The sequence below is a fragment of the Protopterus annectens genome, chromosome 8.part0, assembly GCF_019279795.1.
Source record: "Protopterus annectens isolate FY-2018-M chromosome 8.part0, PAN1.0, whole genome shotgun sequence".
Classification (NCBI taxonomy): Eukaryota; Metazoa; Chordata; order Ceratodontiformes; family Protopteridae; genus Protopterus; species Protopterus annectens.
The window spans coordinates 608,414,417-608,433,215 of record NC_056741.1 but is presented as its reverse complement, the minus strand read 5'-3'; the positions used below and the strand labels follow the sequence as shown (position 1 = coordinate 608,433,215).

General features: G+C 43.1%; 1 protein-coding gene across 3 annotated transcripts in view; it reads left to right on the top strand.

Annotated features, from left to right (window-relative positions):
• LOC122808944 (dynamin-1-like protein) overlaps window positions 1-18,799 on the top strand; it is a 1,240,976-nt gene that overhangs the window by 1,105,510 nt on the left and 116,667 nt on the right. For all 3 annotated transcript variants that reach the window (XM_044080100.1, XM_044080098.1, XM_044080099.1), the window contains one exon: window positions 6,420-6,529. In XM_044080100.1, coding sequence (XP_043936035.1) covers window positions 6,420-6,529 — 110 coding nt within the window. The remainder of the gene's footprint in view (window positions 1-6,419; window positions 6,530-18,799) is intronic.

The window sequence follows — 18,799 nt, the reverse complement described above, 5'->3', positions numbered from 1 at the left end:
TAAGGACAAAAAAAAAAAAGAGAGAAAAGGGTAGAGAGGCAGTGCAATCGATCTCCTGAGTGGGAGCCTTTTCCCAGTCCACCTGTGAAAGTTGTTAGGACCACTTCTCCTCGGCTCCATTCCCCGAGGTTCTCCCCAGAGCAGACGGAGCCCTTGGATCGGAGGCCTTCTTCGAGGTCATCTCATAGGGCCAGATCAGAGATGGTCGCCTCCTCACGGTCGACTCGGAGTCTGTCGGAGCTTGACATGGACAGGATGATGCGTAGATTAATTCGGACCCAAATCCAAATTGGAGTATTGCCAGGCCCCTATCCTGCCGGAGAGGGGACCTCTATGCCCTTCTTCCATCCTATCTCTCCTTCCCTGATCCGACCATCGGTTTCGGGGGTTTATGGACCCGAGAATCCTTGGAGCTGGAGTTCGGCGCCAATGGTTCCTCCAACCTTGACGCTGGCCGTTACCATGAGTTCCTTGGATCAGACTTGTTCGGATCCGAGCAACTCTCGGGGCCGAGAACAGGGAGCCGGATCTGAGGGGATGGAGATGTCTTCGGCTCCGACTTTGTTGGATCTGAGCCGTTCCTTCTGAACCCTGGCTAGCTTGGCCTCAGCCCCGATCCTCATGACGGAGCCTGGGAGAACCTCTTCCTTGTTGGTTGCCAAGGAGGTGCTCTCTCTCCTTTGGCCTTCGACGTGGTGGAGAGGGTTCTGTCCCAGAGATTGAGACCCCAGCCCATTGCTTTGGACCCCGCCCAGAGTGCCTTGGATTTGGTCACGACTCCCATCAGCCTGTTCCAGGGACAGCCCGTGCCAGAGGACCCCCAGGTGGATCCCATTGTGGAACCCCCCCTCTTCGGAGAGTCTCACTGAGGAGGCCCCACGTAAGCATTCGTGTAAGAGGAGGCACATGGACTCCCCTGAGTCCCTCACAGAAGATACTGACTTGGATGAAGGTGAGGGTTCCCCCAGGTCACCTCCCGAGGATGTCTCCTTTGGCGACATCATGGAAACCCTCCGCCAGAGGGGAGGTTGGTCAGCCCCAAAACCCTTAGTGGATTAATCAGTATTCTTGGACTCCTTTGGCAGGGGCCCATCTACATCTTGGGTGTCCCCTCCTGCAGATCCATTAGTGGATCTTATCACCACACGGGCATAGAAGGAGCCTGATACCATAGAGCCAATACCCAAACGCTCAGACAGGCTCCTTTCTCCTCCCACAGACAGGCTTGGTACAAGGGATCCCCTGTGGAAGCTATGGTGGTGGCGTCTGCCACCAAGAGAGAACTGGCTCAGGAAAGTTCTTCAGTCCACCCTCCGGACAAAGAGTCTAGGGCGGTGGACCACTTTGGGAAGCGAGTTTTTTTCTTCAGTGACATTTTCCATACGAGCGCTGAATTATTTGGTGCATGTCATTCAACTGCAGCAAGACCTGGTCATGGCATTCGCTGTGTTGCCCCCAGAGTCCTTGTCGCCAGATGACAAGTGGCTGTTCTCGGTGAAAATGTCGACTCTGAAATCAGTTTCTAACACGTCCATGCATCTTTCCCATGCCACGGAAGAAGCGGCTAGGACAGCTGAAACTGGCGTAGCTATGAGGCTGCATGTCTGGCTCAGACTCTGTGAATTCACGGATCCCTTCAAGGCGTCTTTCACGAATGCTCACTTTGATATTTCCTCCCTTTTTGGGAAGACAGTTCGTGACACCTTAGTCCAAAGCGAGGAGAATGAGAAGACTCTGCTATTGGAGTCCACTTCTGTATCCCTCAAAGATACTTTTCTAGGAATCAGAGAGGGCAGAAGAAGATGTGGTTCAGAAAATCTCAGTTTTCCCGCGACACTCAGGATAACTCATCCCCTAGAGGCAGAGGGGGACAAGACAGATGCTGCCCCAGAGGCAGAGGGAGTCCGAGGAACTTTGGGTCGAGGGAGACCTTCTCGGACCAACCCGCGCAGCAACCCTGAGGGGTTGCCCGAATGTCCTACTCTGGAGACAGTCGGGGGAAGATTGTCATTGCACCTAATGGCTTGGGAGTCCATCATAACGGACTGTTGGGTGCTCCAAATGATATCCAGAGGATACTCCATCCCGTTCTATCACCCCACCAATACAATCAAAGCGCCTCCCAGATGTCCCACCCACTCAAAGGGAGGCCACAGAGCATGATATTTCAAAGCTGCTTTACAATCGGGCCATCATATTGGTCCCCCCCCCCCCAGATCAGTCCGGATTAGGCATTTACTTCAGGTTCTTTTTAGTGCCAAAAAAGACAGGGGACCTCAGACTCGTATTGGACCTGTCTACCCTGAACCAGTAGCCAAGCAGAAATTCCAGATGGTCACCTTACAGTCTATCCAACCTTATCTCCGAGGATGTGACTGGATGTGCTCGATAGACCTCCAAGATGCTTACTACCATATCAAGATTTGCAGAAGCTCCAGGAGATTTCTGCACTTCCGACTGGGAGCCAATCATTTCCAGTTCAGAGCCCTAACTTTTGGTCTCACCACAGCCCCCAGGGTGTTTAACAAGGTTATGGCAGTAGTAGCGGCTCACCTGAGGCTTCAGGGAATTCAGGTGTTTCCTTGCCTAGACGATTGGCTCCTCGCTGCTGCCACCAAGAATCTACTTTGCATGGCCAGAGACTCCTTCATGCATCTTGCAGTCAATCAAGGGATCACCATCAACATCTCCAAGTCCCGCCTAAATCCGACACAGACCTTGGAATTCATAGGGGGATGGTTGGACACTCTACTATTACAAGTTTTTCTCTCTCAGGACAGGATCCAGAACCTATAGGCCCATGTGTCAGTGATCCTCGTCCCCAGGACACTGATGCCGAGTGACATTCTTCGCGCCCTAGGCTCCATGGCAGCAGCAATTTCAATTCTGCCATGTGTGCACCTTCACATGAGGGTGCTTCAGTGGACCTTGGCAGTTCAGTGGTCTTGGTTAGACCTCCCCATGGACTACCCTATGCGGATCAGCAAAGCCTGCAAGACTTCTCTTCTTTGGTGGCTCCAATCGCTGGAAATCTTGGCAGGTCACCCATTCTTAACATCCCCAGCCAAAGCCACAGTTATCACAGACGCCTCCCAGCTCGGGTGGGGGGCACTTTTAGGGGAGGACAGTCCAAGGCACGTGGTCCCAAACCAAGACCAGATTGCATATCAGTGCTCTGGAGATGAGGGCAGTGCTTTTAGCGTTGCAAGCCTTTCACACTGTTCTTCCCCCAGGGATGATTGCAGTTCAATCAAACAACATGTCCGTTGTCTGGTACATCCCCTTTGGGAAAAAACATGTATCCGTGAATTACCATATAGGTGGCAGTACACTAAACACCGAAAGTGTGATAAGAGACTTAAGGACACAGGTGGACAGTGGTCTTACCTTTGATAACCACATCGCCACAACAGTCAGGAAATCCTTCTTTGTGGCACAGCTCATCACTAAGGGCTTTTCATCCAGAAAAAAGGAGGTCATTGTCCCACTGTACTCATCTCTCATTAGACCCATTATAGAGAACAATGCCCCATTTGGTATGTACCTCTCAAGACATCTGCAACAACTGGAAAGGCCGCAGAAATACCTCACTAAAAGAATCACAGGCCTAAAGCAGATGCCCTACTCTGACCGCCTTAAAAAACTCCAGCTATACTCTGTCGCATATCGTCTACTCAGAGGCGATCTCTGCTTAACGTACAAGGCCATGTCAAACCCAGAGTTGCTGGACATGCTACACTTAAAGAAATCCCAATCCCTCAGAGCCACACGCTCCAGGGATATAAACCTTGTCATCACAATAAACAAAACATGCTGGAGGGATAGGTTCCTGACCCAGAGACTCCCCAGACTTTGGAATAGATTGCCCATACATGTCAAGCAGAGTGCCTCTTTGGTCCTCTTCAAAAGGAACCTTGACAGTTGGATGGGAGAAAGGAAATTCATCCCGGGGATCATGTCAGTCGCCCTGCTAGACAGAGGTCCAGGGAAGTAAATAGTGTGGGAAGAAATAGCTAGGGAATTGTTATGGGTAGGCTTGTGTAGGCCCTAGGGATGATAGCCTAGTACCAACCTATGAGCCTATAAGGAGGGACCAGATCTTACCCTCTCTGCTGAGAGGTCATGAGAGTGTGGGAGTGGGCAATTTCCACCAGTCAGTTTCTGATCGCAACTCACATCCCGGGACGCTCCAACATTTTAGTGGACAGATTGAGTCGGGCTATTCTAATGCCATATGAGTGGTCTCTGAAACGGTCAATAGCAGAGGAGATCTTCCTAGCGTGGGGTCACCCTTGCTGTGATCTCTTCGCATCTCCTTCCAATGCGAAGTGCAGCGAATTCTTCACTCTAATCCCCTCCCCAGGGGACTCCCCCAGAGACGCTCTAGTCCATGCTTAGCCTCCCGGGTTACTGTATGCCTATCCCCCGCTACCTCATTCTGAAGTTTCTTCAGAAAGCATACTGACTGGGGTGCAAAGTGATCCTCATTGCCCCATTCTGGCCGCATTAAGTGTGGTTCCCCTTCCTCTGGTCTCATGCTCTAACTCCCCCACAGATTTTAGATCCCTGCCCGGATCTCATATCCCATCCCTCGAGCATCAGTCCGCCCGACCTGGACAGCCTCAAGCTGACGGCTTGGTTGCTCCAGTTCCCCTGATCACTAGGACTCCCGCTTTATCATTTTCAGTTGAGAGTATTCTGGTGGCATCCCTCAAAGCTTCCACTAGGAAGGTTTACCGCAGCAAATGGAAACACTTCTCTATTTGGGCTTCTCAGAGAAACATAGATCCATTTACTGCCCCGGTTCCTGCAGTGTTGGAGTTTTTGTCATATATTTTTCAATAAGGGGCTAGTTCCCCCACAGTGAAAGTACAACTGGCAGCCATATGTTATTTTCATATTGGCAAAAATGTGAATGCTCTGGCCTCCTTGAGATTGTGCAAGGCCTTTCTACAAGGTACTTTTTTTCTTGTGTCCCCTGGTTAAGATTTCCATCCCCCCTTGGGACCTTACTCTAGTTCTGCAGACATTGGTGGCACCCCCTTTTGAACCAGCAGCGTCAGTAGACTTAAAATTTCTGTCCTGGAAGACAGCCTTTTTAGTGGCCATTACTTCGGCTAAAAGGATTTCTGAGAGCCAAGCTTTGTCTGCCGTGCCCCCCTTGATTTTTCCTAAAGACAGGGTTTTGCTTCGCACAAACCCTTCTTTCTTACCGAAAGTGGCTTCTGAATCTAACATTAACCAGATGATTAATCTGCCTATGTTCTTTCCAAATTTCCAGAACAAGGGTGAATATAAGCTGCACTTGCTAGATGTTCATAGGCAGCTTCGTTTCTATCTGCACAGGACTAAGCAATTTCGTAAGTCTGACCAATTATTCATGTCATTTTTTTAGACCCTTTTTGGGAAAGACCATTTCCAAGGTCTCCTTAGCCAGGTGGATTACACAATGTATACTGCAAGTCTATAGGGATAAAGGCCTATCCCCACCTGGTCCTATTAAAGTTCCCATTCCACCAGATCTGTGGCAACTTCTGCTGCTTTTTGGTCTAGGGTTTCTCTGGATGATATCTGTGCAAGGTCACATACATTCATCTCTCATTATAAGTTGGATTTGATCTCTAGAGGGAGAGCATCCTTTGGCTCTGCGGTGCTCATGAATATCCTTCCATGAGGACCTCCCCAGGAGTTTTGGTAGCTGAGGACTCTGTCCCACAGGTTGCAGAAAAATGAAGTTAACTACTTCAGATAAAGAAGTTATGTACTCACCATAACGTTCCATCTGAGTAGTTATACTTCATTTTCTGCAACTGTCCCTCCCTCCTTCCCCCAAACCTGTTGTAGGTCAACGTTATTGAGTTGTTAATAGTTTGCTTAGTGGCAAGATTGATCTGAGGGAAGGTAGCAGAGGTGAGGGATTATGGGTAAGGGGAGGAGCTTGGAGCAGATGCTTGATAAAATGTTGACGGCTCTGATCCGATATGGATCCGAATACCCACAGGTTGCAGAAAATGAAGTATAACTACTCAGATGGAACATTATGGTGAGTACATAACTTCTTTTTTCCTCTGTATGCCCACCAGATGATCTGCTTCTTTCATTTTCATCGATAAAGCATTTTATGTTCAAATGTCTGTGTATTTTTCTCCTTCATTTAAATGTTGAATCATAGTTGCATTGTTCCGTTTTACCAAAGTGCTCTCCAGATGCATCCCCAGGAGAAAGCCAGACCAGGTTTGGGCTATCCACGTTATGTAGGCATCAACAAGACTTGTTGGCATGGGTGGTCTACATCACAATTATCTTGGTTATCTTGATGGGTCCTAGTATTAACAGTATGTAGCACTGTGACTTGACTCAATGGAAGAGAGCCTGAAATGAAGTGACTGCAGGTAACTTTTCTTTTTCCTTCCTAACAGCCAGTGCCAATATCCCGAAAACTGACCCTTCGAGAACAACAAGATTGTGAGGTCATCCAACGACTGATCAAGTCCTATTTCCTTATTGTACGAAAAAGTATACAAGACAGGTAATGGCAGCATTTTTGTTTTTGTTTTTACATTCTTGTCAGTCACATCTTTATGTCCATTTTTCCTGTGTCAACTCCTTTCAGAAAATGAGTTCACATCACCTTATCTTTCATCAGATGCTAGAATTCCTGTTATTTTCTAGAGGTGAATTTACTGTCACCCTCTTTATTCAAGCTTTTGCAGCAGTGATTGCTTTAGGTATGTTTGCCATCTCTCCTACATTTCTTGTTTATTTACCACAACTTCTTGTCTTGAGTAGGTTGGGTTGTCTGTTCCTCACTTCATACCTGTATTTCTGCCTCTCTCTCTTGCTCATTCATTTGTTTTCCTACTTTTCTTTTGTTTTTGACTGTGTACGTGCAGAGCCACAACCTTTCTTATTTTGTCCAGTTGAAAACAGCATTCCCTAGTGTAATGCAGTGTGTCCTCACTTTGGGTGAAGGAGGTTATCATTCTTGTACATAGTTCTAGATCTGTGGGATTATTGTTCTGTGCAAGTGGTTATCCAGTTTCATCCCAAGTTGGATTACACTTTCTCTTCTCATTAAGTTATGATTGGTCTTTTTCAGCGAATAGTAGCAATTTCAATCTGTAAAAATAGGAGCACCATTAAGCAAGTGGCAGTTAACACTGAAGGGCTCTCTCCTTTATAGGTATACTTAAATAAAAACATGTTTCACATTAACAGAAAAGGTCTGTCAAGGTATACTGACCTGTTTTTTTATTATTTTTGTTAAAACAAATTAGACAGTAGCAGCCTAGATTTGCATATACTTGCTTTCCATTAAGGTGCACCCAGAGTTACAGATGCAAGTTTTGCTTCAAGCCATTTGCATTTACATCCTCTCTCCCACAGACAAATCTGAAGGCATTGCATTTGCATTGTTTCCCCTTTATAGCAATCACTTAGATAAACATAAACCTTATCTGCATTTTATGATATTACTACTCCGTTTACTAGCTTCCCTCGACCCATTCATAGTGCCTTCATTCCTAACTTCATACTCCCTTGCTGATTCCTAATATCTCTGTGTAATCCTCCTTCTCTGATAAATATACTTCACCTTAACTCCCTAATGTTCAATCTCTAGTACTCTGCTGCTTCCCCATTCTTGCACAAAGCAGCCTGTGCCTGATTATTCGTCCAATAAGTCAGCGAGCCTACCACTGTTCTCTTCCTTCTTGACCTTAATAGCCTTCTCAGAAAGTGACTTATCAGGACTTAAGGTAATGTTGGAGGGTCATTAATACACAGATTTGCTTGGTCAGTTCATCTCCTTTAAAAAGTAATGAAAATTGTAGAGCTTTTGACCACAGCAATCTGGAATTTACATACTGGGAAGAGTTTTTGGCAACTGGAGTCTGTCTTCATATGACTCATAATAAGAAAACTGCAGGACCAGGCAATTTAACATCTCAGTTCTCTGGTTCGATCCTCTGCTGGGGGTGCCTTCTGTGCGTAGTCTGCATGTCCTCCCTGTGGTTGTGTGGGTTTCCTCCGGGTGCCCTGGTTTACTCCCACATCCAAAAGACATGCTGTAGGTGGATTGGACATTCTAAATTGGCCCTAGGTGTGAGTGCATGCGTGTGTGTGCCTTCTGTGGAAGGTTGGGAGCCGGGCTGGCAACTCAACATGGTAAAACTCCCCTGCCAATCATTAGCGGACAAGGTGATCCACTGTGGCGACCCCTAACCGGGAAAAGACGAAAGTAGTAGTAGTAGAAGACTAGGAGGTGGGAACAGTCACTGTGCGAGTCTGTGGGTACCTTAAGTAGATCCAAGAGTAGATATTAATCACAATAAGATGATGGCTACAACTTCTTAAACTACTGATGCTAAGTTAGAAATAAATGATGTCAAAGCTGCAAAAAATTAATGCTACACTGGTGGAATATATGAAAGAGACTGAACTGCAACTTCACAAAATAGAAGGCATCCTCTCCTCACACAGAGCTGCATGACTGTCTAGTTAATATCATTCATTGAGTAGTGTTTGAGTCAGGGCTCGATCAGGTGGGGATATGGCAGGTGGATCAAAAAGATCGAACCAGGTAGAAGCACATCTGTTTTATTGGAATCCCTGAAGGGTTGCATGGAAATGACTGTGTGGGTTTTATGGTGGGAAAAAATGCAAAATGGACCAATTTGCAGACAGGGAGCTTTTTCTTCTGCCGGCTCTTAAAGCAAGAATCTGAAGTTGTTGTCTTCATTCGGTCTTCAACCTGTGGGACCCAGATCTGGCACTCATTAGAGACAGCAGCGTGGTTCCACTCCTAGCTCCTTTTTACAGTAAGAAGTAGACTTTTTGATCTTTTTATATCCCTTTTTCTTCTCTCTTCGGGTGTCCTTGTGTCTCTTCTTTACTTTACCCTACCCTATCCCTATGCGCTTTGTGTAAGTTTAAACAAAACAACAAACAAAAAAAAATCCCTTTCTCTGTCTTGTCTGAATGAGTGTGTGGAATGTGTTTGGGTTCCTGTGGCCATGGCCGAACAACCCAAGCAGAGCTTCAGGAAGTGTACAGAGTGTGGCCATAAGCTTCCTCCTTCTGATGGCCACACTCTGTGAGTTGTTTGCCTGGGTGTTGATCATCTGGATTCCTCCGTCAGGCGGGTCCTCGGTCGGCCGAATTCCAAAGTCTAGGTCTGGCGTCGGTTGTCGTCGCTTCTTCCCTGACGTCAGTGCGACAGGGGTATAAAAGAACCAGCTGACGCCATTTTCTTCAGTCTTTCTTGCCGCGCGGTGCCCGAAGCAGAAGCAGTTCGCAAGTGCCGGTCGGCCAGCTCCTGAAATTACAAAAATTTTGCAACCGAAGTCTTCTTGAAAGCTAAGTACCCCGTTGGGGAAGCTTTTCTTGCCTCAGACCGATGTCAGACAAAGTCAATAATTGTATTTCATGTGGGAAGCAAATACCGCATAAGGATTTTCATTCCCTCTGTATTCCTTGATGTCTCGGTCTGTCGTTTTTGTGCTACATTCAATAAACGCACCATTAAACGTCGGACGGAGTTCGCCCAGCATTATTTTGGCAAAAAATGTAACTATATCATGTCGTCGGATACTCCGACTCCAGTTTTGTCTAAAAAACGCAAAGATAAGGACCGACACACGAGGTCCGCGGCCTCTACCGACACCACGCCAAAGCCGACTACAGGTGGTCCGGTTCTCAGCGAGGCGCCTATGCAGCCCCTGACTACCGACGACACTTCTTTGGTGGTGTCTTCTGTGCCCGAGGTCGCTGGCTCCTCGGCCCACACCCCGACTACAGATACCAAAGCCACTCTTGGTGGTGAATCTCAAAATGTAGACAGGTCTGCCTCCTCTCAAGGTGTCTTCAGACCTTCCTCTTCTTTTTCCATCAAGGCTTTCACTAAGTCTAAAGCAGCCATGCATTCTAAGAGACAAGCTACACAGGGCCTTTCTCCATGCCCCATGCCTAAATAAACAGATGAACAGGCCGAAACCGGTCTGTTTCTTTTGTTGTTTTTTATGGTTTTATACCAATAAAGTATTTTCAGGTCACTGTATGCTGGCTCTGTTGGTTTTTGCTTGAATTGTCTTGGTTTGAGCTGTGCATTTGCTCAACGTGCAGGAGTTCCCTTTTTGATGTTACGTTTCCTTTTTCTTTCTGCTGGGGGCCTGTGATCCTGTTACTGACTGTCAGTTTTCTGCGGTCTTCAACTCATCTACATTTTGGTCCTTTTGGACTTTATTTTTTACCAATATATTGGTTTTGTCTAAATTTACTTTACTTATCCAGGATTATCGGTTTGGAGTGTTCCATTTTGGTTTATTTATTGAACTATGTGAAAAACCAACTGCTGGCGTCATACCACGATCCTCATCGGCTTTCTTTTGGCGTGGATTTTTGTCGAAGCAAGGCAGGAGATGCCAGCATCTTTTGTCTGATACGTTGATCCTTTCTACCTTCGGTTTCGAGTTTTTCCAACAGCTACGAGGGGTCGACGCTGTGCAAGGTTATTTTCAATAAGTTTTGCCACATCCGAGGGTTGTTGGATTTTGTTCACAATAGTATTTTGTGAACACAGGTACTGTTTACTCTATCTTTTTTTATCACTAAGAAGCTGGGATCATATTAGGACTTGGACGGGTTTTCACCATTATATATAATGGACATATTTATCAATAATTCATTTTTTAGATGAATGTGGTTGTGCGACTTACATTTTTTCAAACGGTCATTTATACATGTACATATTTTTTCTTCATTATTGCCCTTGGCTTTTTCATGTGCCTATTTGGAGGTTCTGGTCATTTGGCGAACATTGTTATGATTGGAACATCTGTTAGGTTGTGATCTTCCAAAGAGTTTTAATACTCTCGGTTGTTGCAACGCTAAAGATTTCATTTTTTGGGTCCGAGCGATTTATGTGATGGGACTGGAACTTTATTCTTTTGACCATTGGCTTATATGAAGGAACTTATGTTTTCTATATGTGTCAGTGATTACTGATACGGTTTCATCCATCCAAGTTCGCATTTCAAGGACGAAGTGTTTACATCACCTTTTGGGATTTGTTTTTTTACATATTTCATTATATTGTGGAACTAATTCATGATTATTTTATGTAAATCTGCTTATAGTTGACATGCTCTATGTGTTTATGAACATTGGAACTGTGGCTATTTGTTTGATATTTTACATTTCAATTTTGATCTGTATTCAATTTTTGCTAGGATATATTTTTTAGTAATTCAATACCAATCAACCCAGTTAGGGTCTTTTTTGATTTAAATTGTTTTTAGGAATTGGTGGGCCAACTTCCTCACAGTCGAATTACATCTTAAGGGTCCATAAGTATGTTTTACACAGGGTCAGATTGGGTCTGGCTTCTTTAGGGTCATTTGGATATCCAAAATATATATTTTTTTTGGGTTTTCCCTATCTAACCCTCTGTATGTTTGAATCTTTTTTGATGTAGGATTTATAGATCAGTTAGTGTGGTTTATACTGACCAGAGGTGATTGGTTTTCACATTTCACATTGCTAATCTGGTCTGCTGGCTGATGTCTCCTTCCTTAGTCGACTTTGAATAACAACAGCTGTTGTACTGACCTATTGTTCAGTCATTTTCCTGTCTCAGCACCAGTGGCGGCTGGTGACTTCAAATCACAGGGGGGCTGCAGGAGACAGCTGAATGGGTGGGGCCAAGGGGAGGGGGTGTGGTCAACCAGAAAGGGGAGGAGCTATGCACAAAACCACAAAAAACTAACTTTAATTAAATACGCTGCCCTGGGTGGCAAACCATCATTATGAAAGTCCAATCAAGACAAAAATAAGTGTAGAAGAATAAAAATATTTCAATGCATTGGCTGCATGACAGCTTACTTAATATCTAGATGGAAACAAAAGGTTGTGAGGCATGAAAAAATAAATTACTTTTTAAATACATTACTGGAATGCCAGTCAAAATCAAGTATAAGAAAAACCAGAAGCACTCAACTCAAACCACTTCTCCTTGCACTGCAGTCCTAATTATAATATATTCAGCTTTATTACAGTACCAAGTAACATGCTGAAAGTAGAAATCTATGTGATGCCCCCACTTGTAAAAATGTTTCTTATCCAAAAAAGACCTGCTGCCTGACAACTTGTTTCATGGGGAAAACATGATAAAAGTAAAAAATGAAAAGCAAACAAGAAACAAGCTCAAGATACATTGCCTAAAGGATTACTGTACAGGTTATGGACCACACATGATTGGCATTCTGTCTAGTTTACGGGTAAAGTCTGTAGAGATGACTGGAAGTCTCCAACAAGTGTAATGAGCTTTTTAAAATAATGGAATCCTGTCCTTTAATACCCAAGGCTTATACATTATCTAGTCAAGTATTCTCTGCATGGCAACAACAGAAAGGCTTTCAATGTTGGCAATTCTTTAACAGTATGCTTATTAAAGCTTACTTGCATCTTACGATCTCAGACAAGCTTACTTTATGGTCATTAAAGCATTGCTACTTAAAAACACAGAGCAACAGGCACTTTGAGTAATAAGCATAAATCAACAGTACAAAAATATGACAGAAACCAGACCATTCTGCAAAATCAAGGACAGATGAAAAGCCACTGTAGTACTTATGCAGTGTGTCCTCCCCATCCAAGGTAGATACAACTACTCCTTGCCTTGCTTGGACACATCCAGAGTCACTACATGGGGGAGTGGGGTGCAACAAGCATGTCACAATTTGAAATCTCTCTGTCTGACTGTGATGGCCCTGACACATTTGTCATACTTCTCAACCTCAAGAGCAAGAAATCTGGACAAAGCCATACACAGAAGTGGGACAAAGGCCCAACAATAAGGACAATTTTAAATATTGCTCTAATAAACTTAGAAAGATAATAGAATAGGTCTTGCATTAGTATGAATTTTCTGAAGGGTATAAAATCTGAAACTCAAATGTCTGTCATTTTCTAACTTCAGTCTTTAGTGATTTGTCACTAATTTGCCAAAAACACAATTTTATGAAAAATGGACAAAAATGTGATGCAAAAATATAAAATAGACACACAATACAGCTGCTACCTGTCAAAGAAGGGACACTTTAATATTAGTACTGCTACCTTGAGCAGCTGACAAAATATAAAAGAATCTACATGCATTTCAAGTAATCTATAACTTTGATTATTACAGTTATTTCTTAATTGTAAACCCTCCATGTTTTCTTCCAAAATTGCTATTTTGTGGAGGGATTATAAGGGGAAGAGCAACATTTTGAGCCAAAAATTGGGGACAGTTGAGAGGTTGGCTATGCCTAATTCTATAAAGCAATTTATTTGCATGTACCTCTCAACCTGTTAATGCAGTAAATCTGAACAAGGCCAAATATATTGGGGCACATATAAACAGTACTAAAAATTGCTCTTGTATAAATTGAGACAGTTGATAGAACAGCTCTTACTTTAACATGCATTTTTCTGAAGGTTATGAAGTCTGAAACTTATTGAGTGACTTCTGGCAAATCATTTAGGAATTAAAACTACAAATTTTATGAACAACAAACCAAAAATAAGAAGCAAAAATCTATTCATTCTTTGAAAATCTGGACAGTTGGGTGGTATAGTTCAGCTGGGCCTGTCTGAGTTTGCTGCCCTTCCCCCCTGACAAAATAATGGTTGAATGGAGCCTCTGCAGCCATTCCAATGAACCATTATACTTGGCTATTTCACTCCATTTACTATAAACACTAATGTGCATACTGCTTTACTTCTATGATGAGTTGGACTTCATTTGAAAGTTTTATTTTGTATTTTACAGCACAAACACTAAGTCATCTGTTAAACAAAGCAATGCAGTCTCACAATGAAAACTTAGCATTAAAACTTCTCTGCCCTTGAAACTCACATTCATTGAAACAGCATTGAAACCCACATTCAAAGAAAATACATTTTGCCAGTGGCAGATAAAGATTAATTTTTGGCTGTTTTCGAATCATAGGCTCCTTGCATATGAAACATACATGTGCTCTTTGATACACCTTCCTCATTGTACTAAAATTATATTCCTTGTACAATACAGTACACTTGTTACAGGGTATTTTAAATTTGTTTTGAACATTTTTTCCAGTAAGCAATGAAACAAACCATATGCACCCATAATGGCAAAACTGCCCAGTTGAGAACATTTATCATAAAAAAGTCTACTCAGACTTCCACAGTCCACCATTATTAGTAAATATACACAATTCTACAGTCCACCATTATTAGTAAATATGCACAATTCCACAGTCCACCATTATCAGTAAATATGCACAATTCTACAGTCCACCTTTATCAGTAAATATGCACAATTCTACAGTCCATTATCAGTAAATATGCACAATCTCTGAAGTCAGTCATCTAAATAATTCCACATTAAAGAAATCTGTAACTAATGAAGCGGTTGCTGCTAGCAATCACCTTTATATTTCATGGTTTCATCGAAAAATAAAGTGTCTGTTGCCCCTCAGGAATAAATTGCCTATATTACATTAAAAAATGATAAGCTAGTAATAATATTGCAAGAGGAAATGGATGGCAAACTGATAACGAACTCATAGTTAGTATCTTCACCAAGGAGAACATTCTCAGTACGGCAGCATCCACCCCTTGTGGGAGTAGAACCCACAACCTTCTGCATCAAAAGCAAGTACACAACCTGTTGTGCTATAGTATTAACTTGGCAAAGCACTAAACTTCTATTCCCCTGCAGCTCTCAGTTCCTTGTAAAATCTACTCAATACTCAACTGCATCTCAACTTCGCAGCTCAAAAACTGGAAAAAGCCAAAATGTATTGGGGGGGGGGTCAAAAGCCCAAAACAGGGACACATTAAACATTGCTTGTATAATCTTGGAAAGTTGCTAGAATAAAATGTTGTGTTGCCACCATATATTTTACTGCCAAGGTCCCTGAGCAAAAAACAGTCAGAGTAACATACCACTACGCCACATCAGCTGCTTTGTAAAAGAGAGGAAGACTGAAACTTAAATGGCTATCATTTAGTGAATTCAGTTCTCACCATAGCTGTCAACCTCTTAGTACAAAACACCTGGACAAACCCAGTAATGAGGGAATACAGCCCTCAAACATATTCAGTGAATTCAGTTCTTGCCATAGCTGTCAACCTTAGCACAAAAACCTGGACGAAGCCAATAATGGGGGAATACAGTCCCAAAAATAGGGACAAATTTAAAATATTCATCTTATAAACTTAGAAAATTGCTAAAAAAAAGGTTGTGCTACTATGTATTCTGAAGAACATGAAGTTGGAAATTCAAATGCCGGTCAATTTTACTGCGGACAGAACAAAAACAATTTTAGGCAGACACGCAGGGATTAATACTGCAGACACGTCTTTGTAAAATGGCAGGGCACCAGAGCAAATCCACACAAATACAGGGAGGAGATGCAGACAGAAGCCACCCCAACCAAGAATCAAACCAGAAAACCTATAGCTGTGAGGCAACAATACTACCACTGCACCATCAATTATGCAAGGAATTAAACATTCAGAAACCTGAAGTCTGAAATTCAAATGCCTGTCAATTTTACTGCAGACAGAACAAAAACAATTTTCAGCAGAGACGCAGGGATTAAAACTGCAGACACGTCTTTGTAAAATGGCAGGGCACCAGAGCAAATCCACACAAACACAGGGAGGAGATGCAGACTCCACACAGAAGCCACCCCAACCAAGAATCAAACCAGAAAACCTATAGCTGTGAGGCAACAATACTACCACTGCACCATCAATTATGCAAGGAATTAAACATTCAGAAACCTGAAGTCTGAAATTCAAATGCCTGTCAATTTTACTGCGGACAGAACAAAAACAATTTTCAGCAGAGACTTAGGGATTAATACTGCAGACACGTCTTTGTAAAATGGCAGGGCACCAGAGCAAATCCACACAAATACAGGGAGGAGATGCAGACAGAAGCCACCCCAACCAAGAATCAAACCAGAAAACCTATAGCTGTGAGGCAACAATACTATCACTGCACCATCAATTATGCAAGGAATTAAACATTCAGAAACCTGAAGTCTGAAATTCAAATGCCTGTCAATTTTATTTAACATTTTTTAATCAGGACAGTCTGACTTGGAACAAATAAACAATTTTCAGCAGAGGCCCAGGAAGAAATAATGCAGACATGTCTTTGTAACATGGGAGGACACAAAAGCAAACCCACACAAACACAGGGAGAAGATACAGACCCCACAAAGAAGGAACCCCAGCCAAGAATCAAACCCAAGAACCTGCAGCTGTGAGGCAATAATGCTACTACTACACCATCAAATATCAAGCATTGCAACATTTACAAACCACAGATATTATGAGGAACAGATCAGATCGAATATGAGGCAAAAATCTGCAATTTTTTTACAAATGGTGGTGGGTAGGGAACTCAAGTCTTTAACACTTGCATACAGGGTACAGGGTTCAAGCCTGAGGTATTCCCTACCACACCACCATAAGCACCTGGGGCATTTTCACACACACACACACACACACACACACACACACACACACACACACACACACACACACCAGTAAAGCATAAGCACCATACACACACAAACTCTCTCTCCAGTAAAGCATAAGCACCATAAACTCTCTCTCCAGTAAAGCTTAAGCACCATACACACACAAACTCTCTCTCCAGTAAAGCATAAGCACCATACACACACAAACTCCAGTAAAGCATAAGCACCATACACACACAAATAAACATTGTAAAATAAAGGTAAAAAGCACCATACACTTACCTGAATATATCCAGCTAATGTACATCCTTCCCGCGCAATACTCAAAGACCCGCGAGATCCCAAGGAAAGCCCAACGAGATCCCAATGCTCCTTCCCGAGTCCTGCTGCTGCTCTTGCAGTCCGGACGCGACCCATAATCCTAGCGAGTCTGTGCACTTTAAAAGTGCACAGACGTCTCCTTGTGTCCCCCTATGGGGACTGCCGGACTGCCTTGAGCATGCACATAGACCGACAGTAGTCGGGACTACTGCGCATGCGCGAAGTCCGCGAAATTTTAAAAAATATTTTTTTTTATTTTCCTTTCTATTTTTTATTTTGAGTGGGCTGCAGTCCGGCAGCCCGATGCCACGAGCCGCCCCTGCTCAGCACTATGATTTGCCATATTGGCCTTGGCCATATCTATTTACACTTGCTAATGCACAAATCATTTTATGTATATTAGGGGCACAGCCTTAACTTAGTTTATAACTTTTACAGATTTTTTTTTCTTTTTCTATTGGGCTGTTATTGTCCCTTCAATACTTTTATCCAACAGCTGACGTAGTTTTGTACTATTATTGTCAGCGGATATTGTGGACCATGGATCTTTCTAGTTTGGTGACAGGATTATCTGCAGACAGTTAAGACCTTGGAGCTTTTGGCTTGGGTCCCCTTTCACAAGAAAATTCCACTACCGTGGATCAGTCTGATTCAGAATCGATTTGTGCACTAGCATTTGAACAATTACATAGACATCTTAGATCACTTAGATCAAATATTTGGCATTCCAAGCTGTTTAAGGCCTATATGGCTAAGGGGATCACCCCCAGAGGTTTGAGAATACATATTCAACCCCATGTGGGGGCTGCTGACCAGGAACTTACTGGACAGTGGTCTTCAATACAACAACAAGCAACTATGTCTTTTGTGGATGCTTTATCCAAGTTTTATGATAGAATCATTGATTTGGAAATAGACACAGTCAACAAGCTGGTTGGTGATGTGAAACCCTTTGAGGGTGAAACCTTTTACAACAAACAACTCAATAAGGTAGCGACAGACCTCAATATTTTACGCACCAGGAAACTCAAAAAATTTCAGAGGGATCAGGGTGACTACAAGAATGCCAACCCCTTTGCAAGTTATACCAAACAGGTCAGATTTACACCCAATTCCACTAGAACTCCCAAAAGAAAAAGACCTCGTTCCATCCTCAAAAAATCGAGCTTAGCATCTGGCTCTTCAACTGAGGATATTTCATCATGCACTGATAATGAACTACAGTCAGTATCAGGATCACCGTCCCCCAAAAGGATACCGGGTCCTATCCCTTTAGGCCCAGATACCATCGGGGGGGGTAGATAAAATAAAATATTGTTATTATTTCTGCTGATAAAGGTGGGGCTGTTGTTATCTTAAACTGGTGTAACTATGACAAAGAAGCCATTAGGCAATTGTCGGATCAGAGATATTATTCTCCTATGGCTATCAATCCAGCTTTCAGGTTCCAAAAACAAATTGAGGAGTTTTTACTTTGGGCTAGGGATGAATCTATCATTACTAATGATACTGTACAACAAGTTATGGTTCATGATCCAGCAACGCAATATATTTATTTTCTACCCAAAGTTCATAAGGACCCCATCAATCCCCCAGGCAGACCTATTGTTTCAGGTAAAGGGTATATTACGGAACCTTTGTCATTATTTCTTACCAAATACCTCAAGCCTTTACTTGGTTTGATACGGTCCAGACTACATGATACTACCAACTTTCTACAAATAATCTTAGATAGTCAGTTGGAGCAAGATTGGTTGATGTGTACCCTTGATGTTAGTAATTTATATACCAACATTCCACATCAAGCTGGGTTGGAAGGTCTGTCCTATTGGTTGGATAAGGCGGGTTTATACCAACATACCTTCAATTGTTTTCTGGTTGAATTAGCCAAATTTGTCCTCACAAGTAACGTCTTCTTTTATCAGAATAATTGCTATTGGCAAGTGAAGGGCACCGCT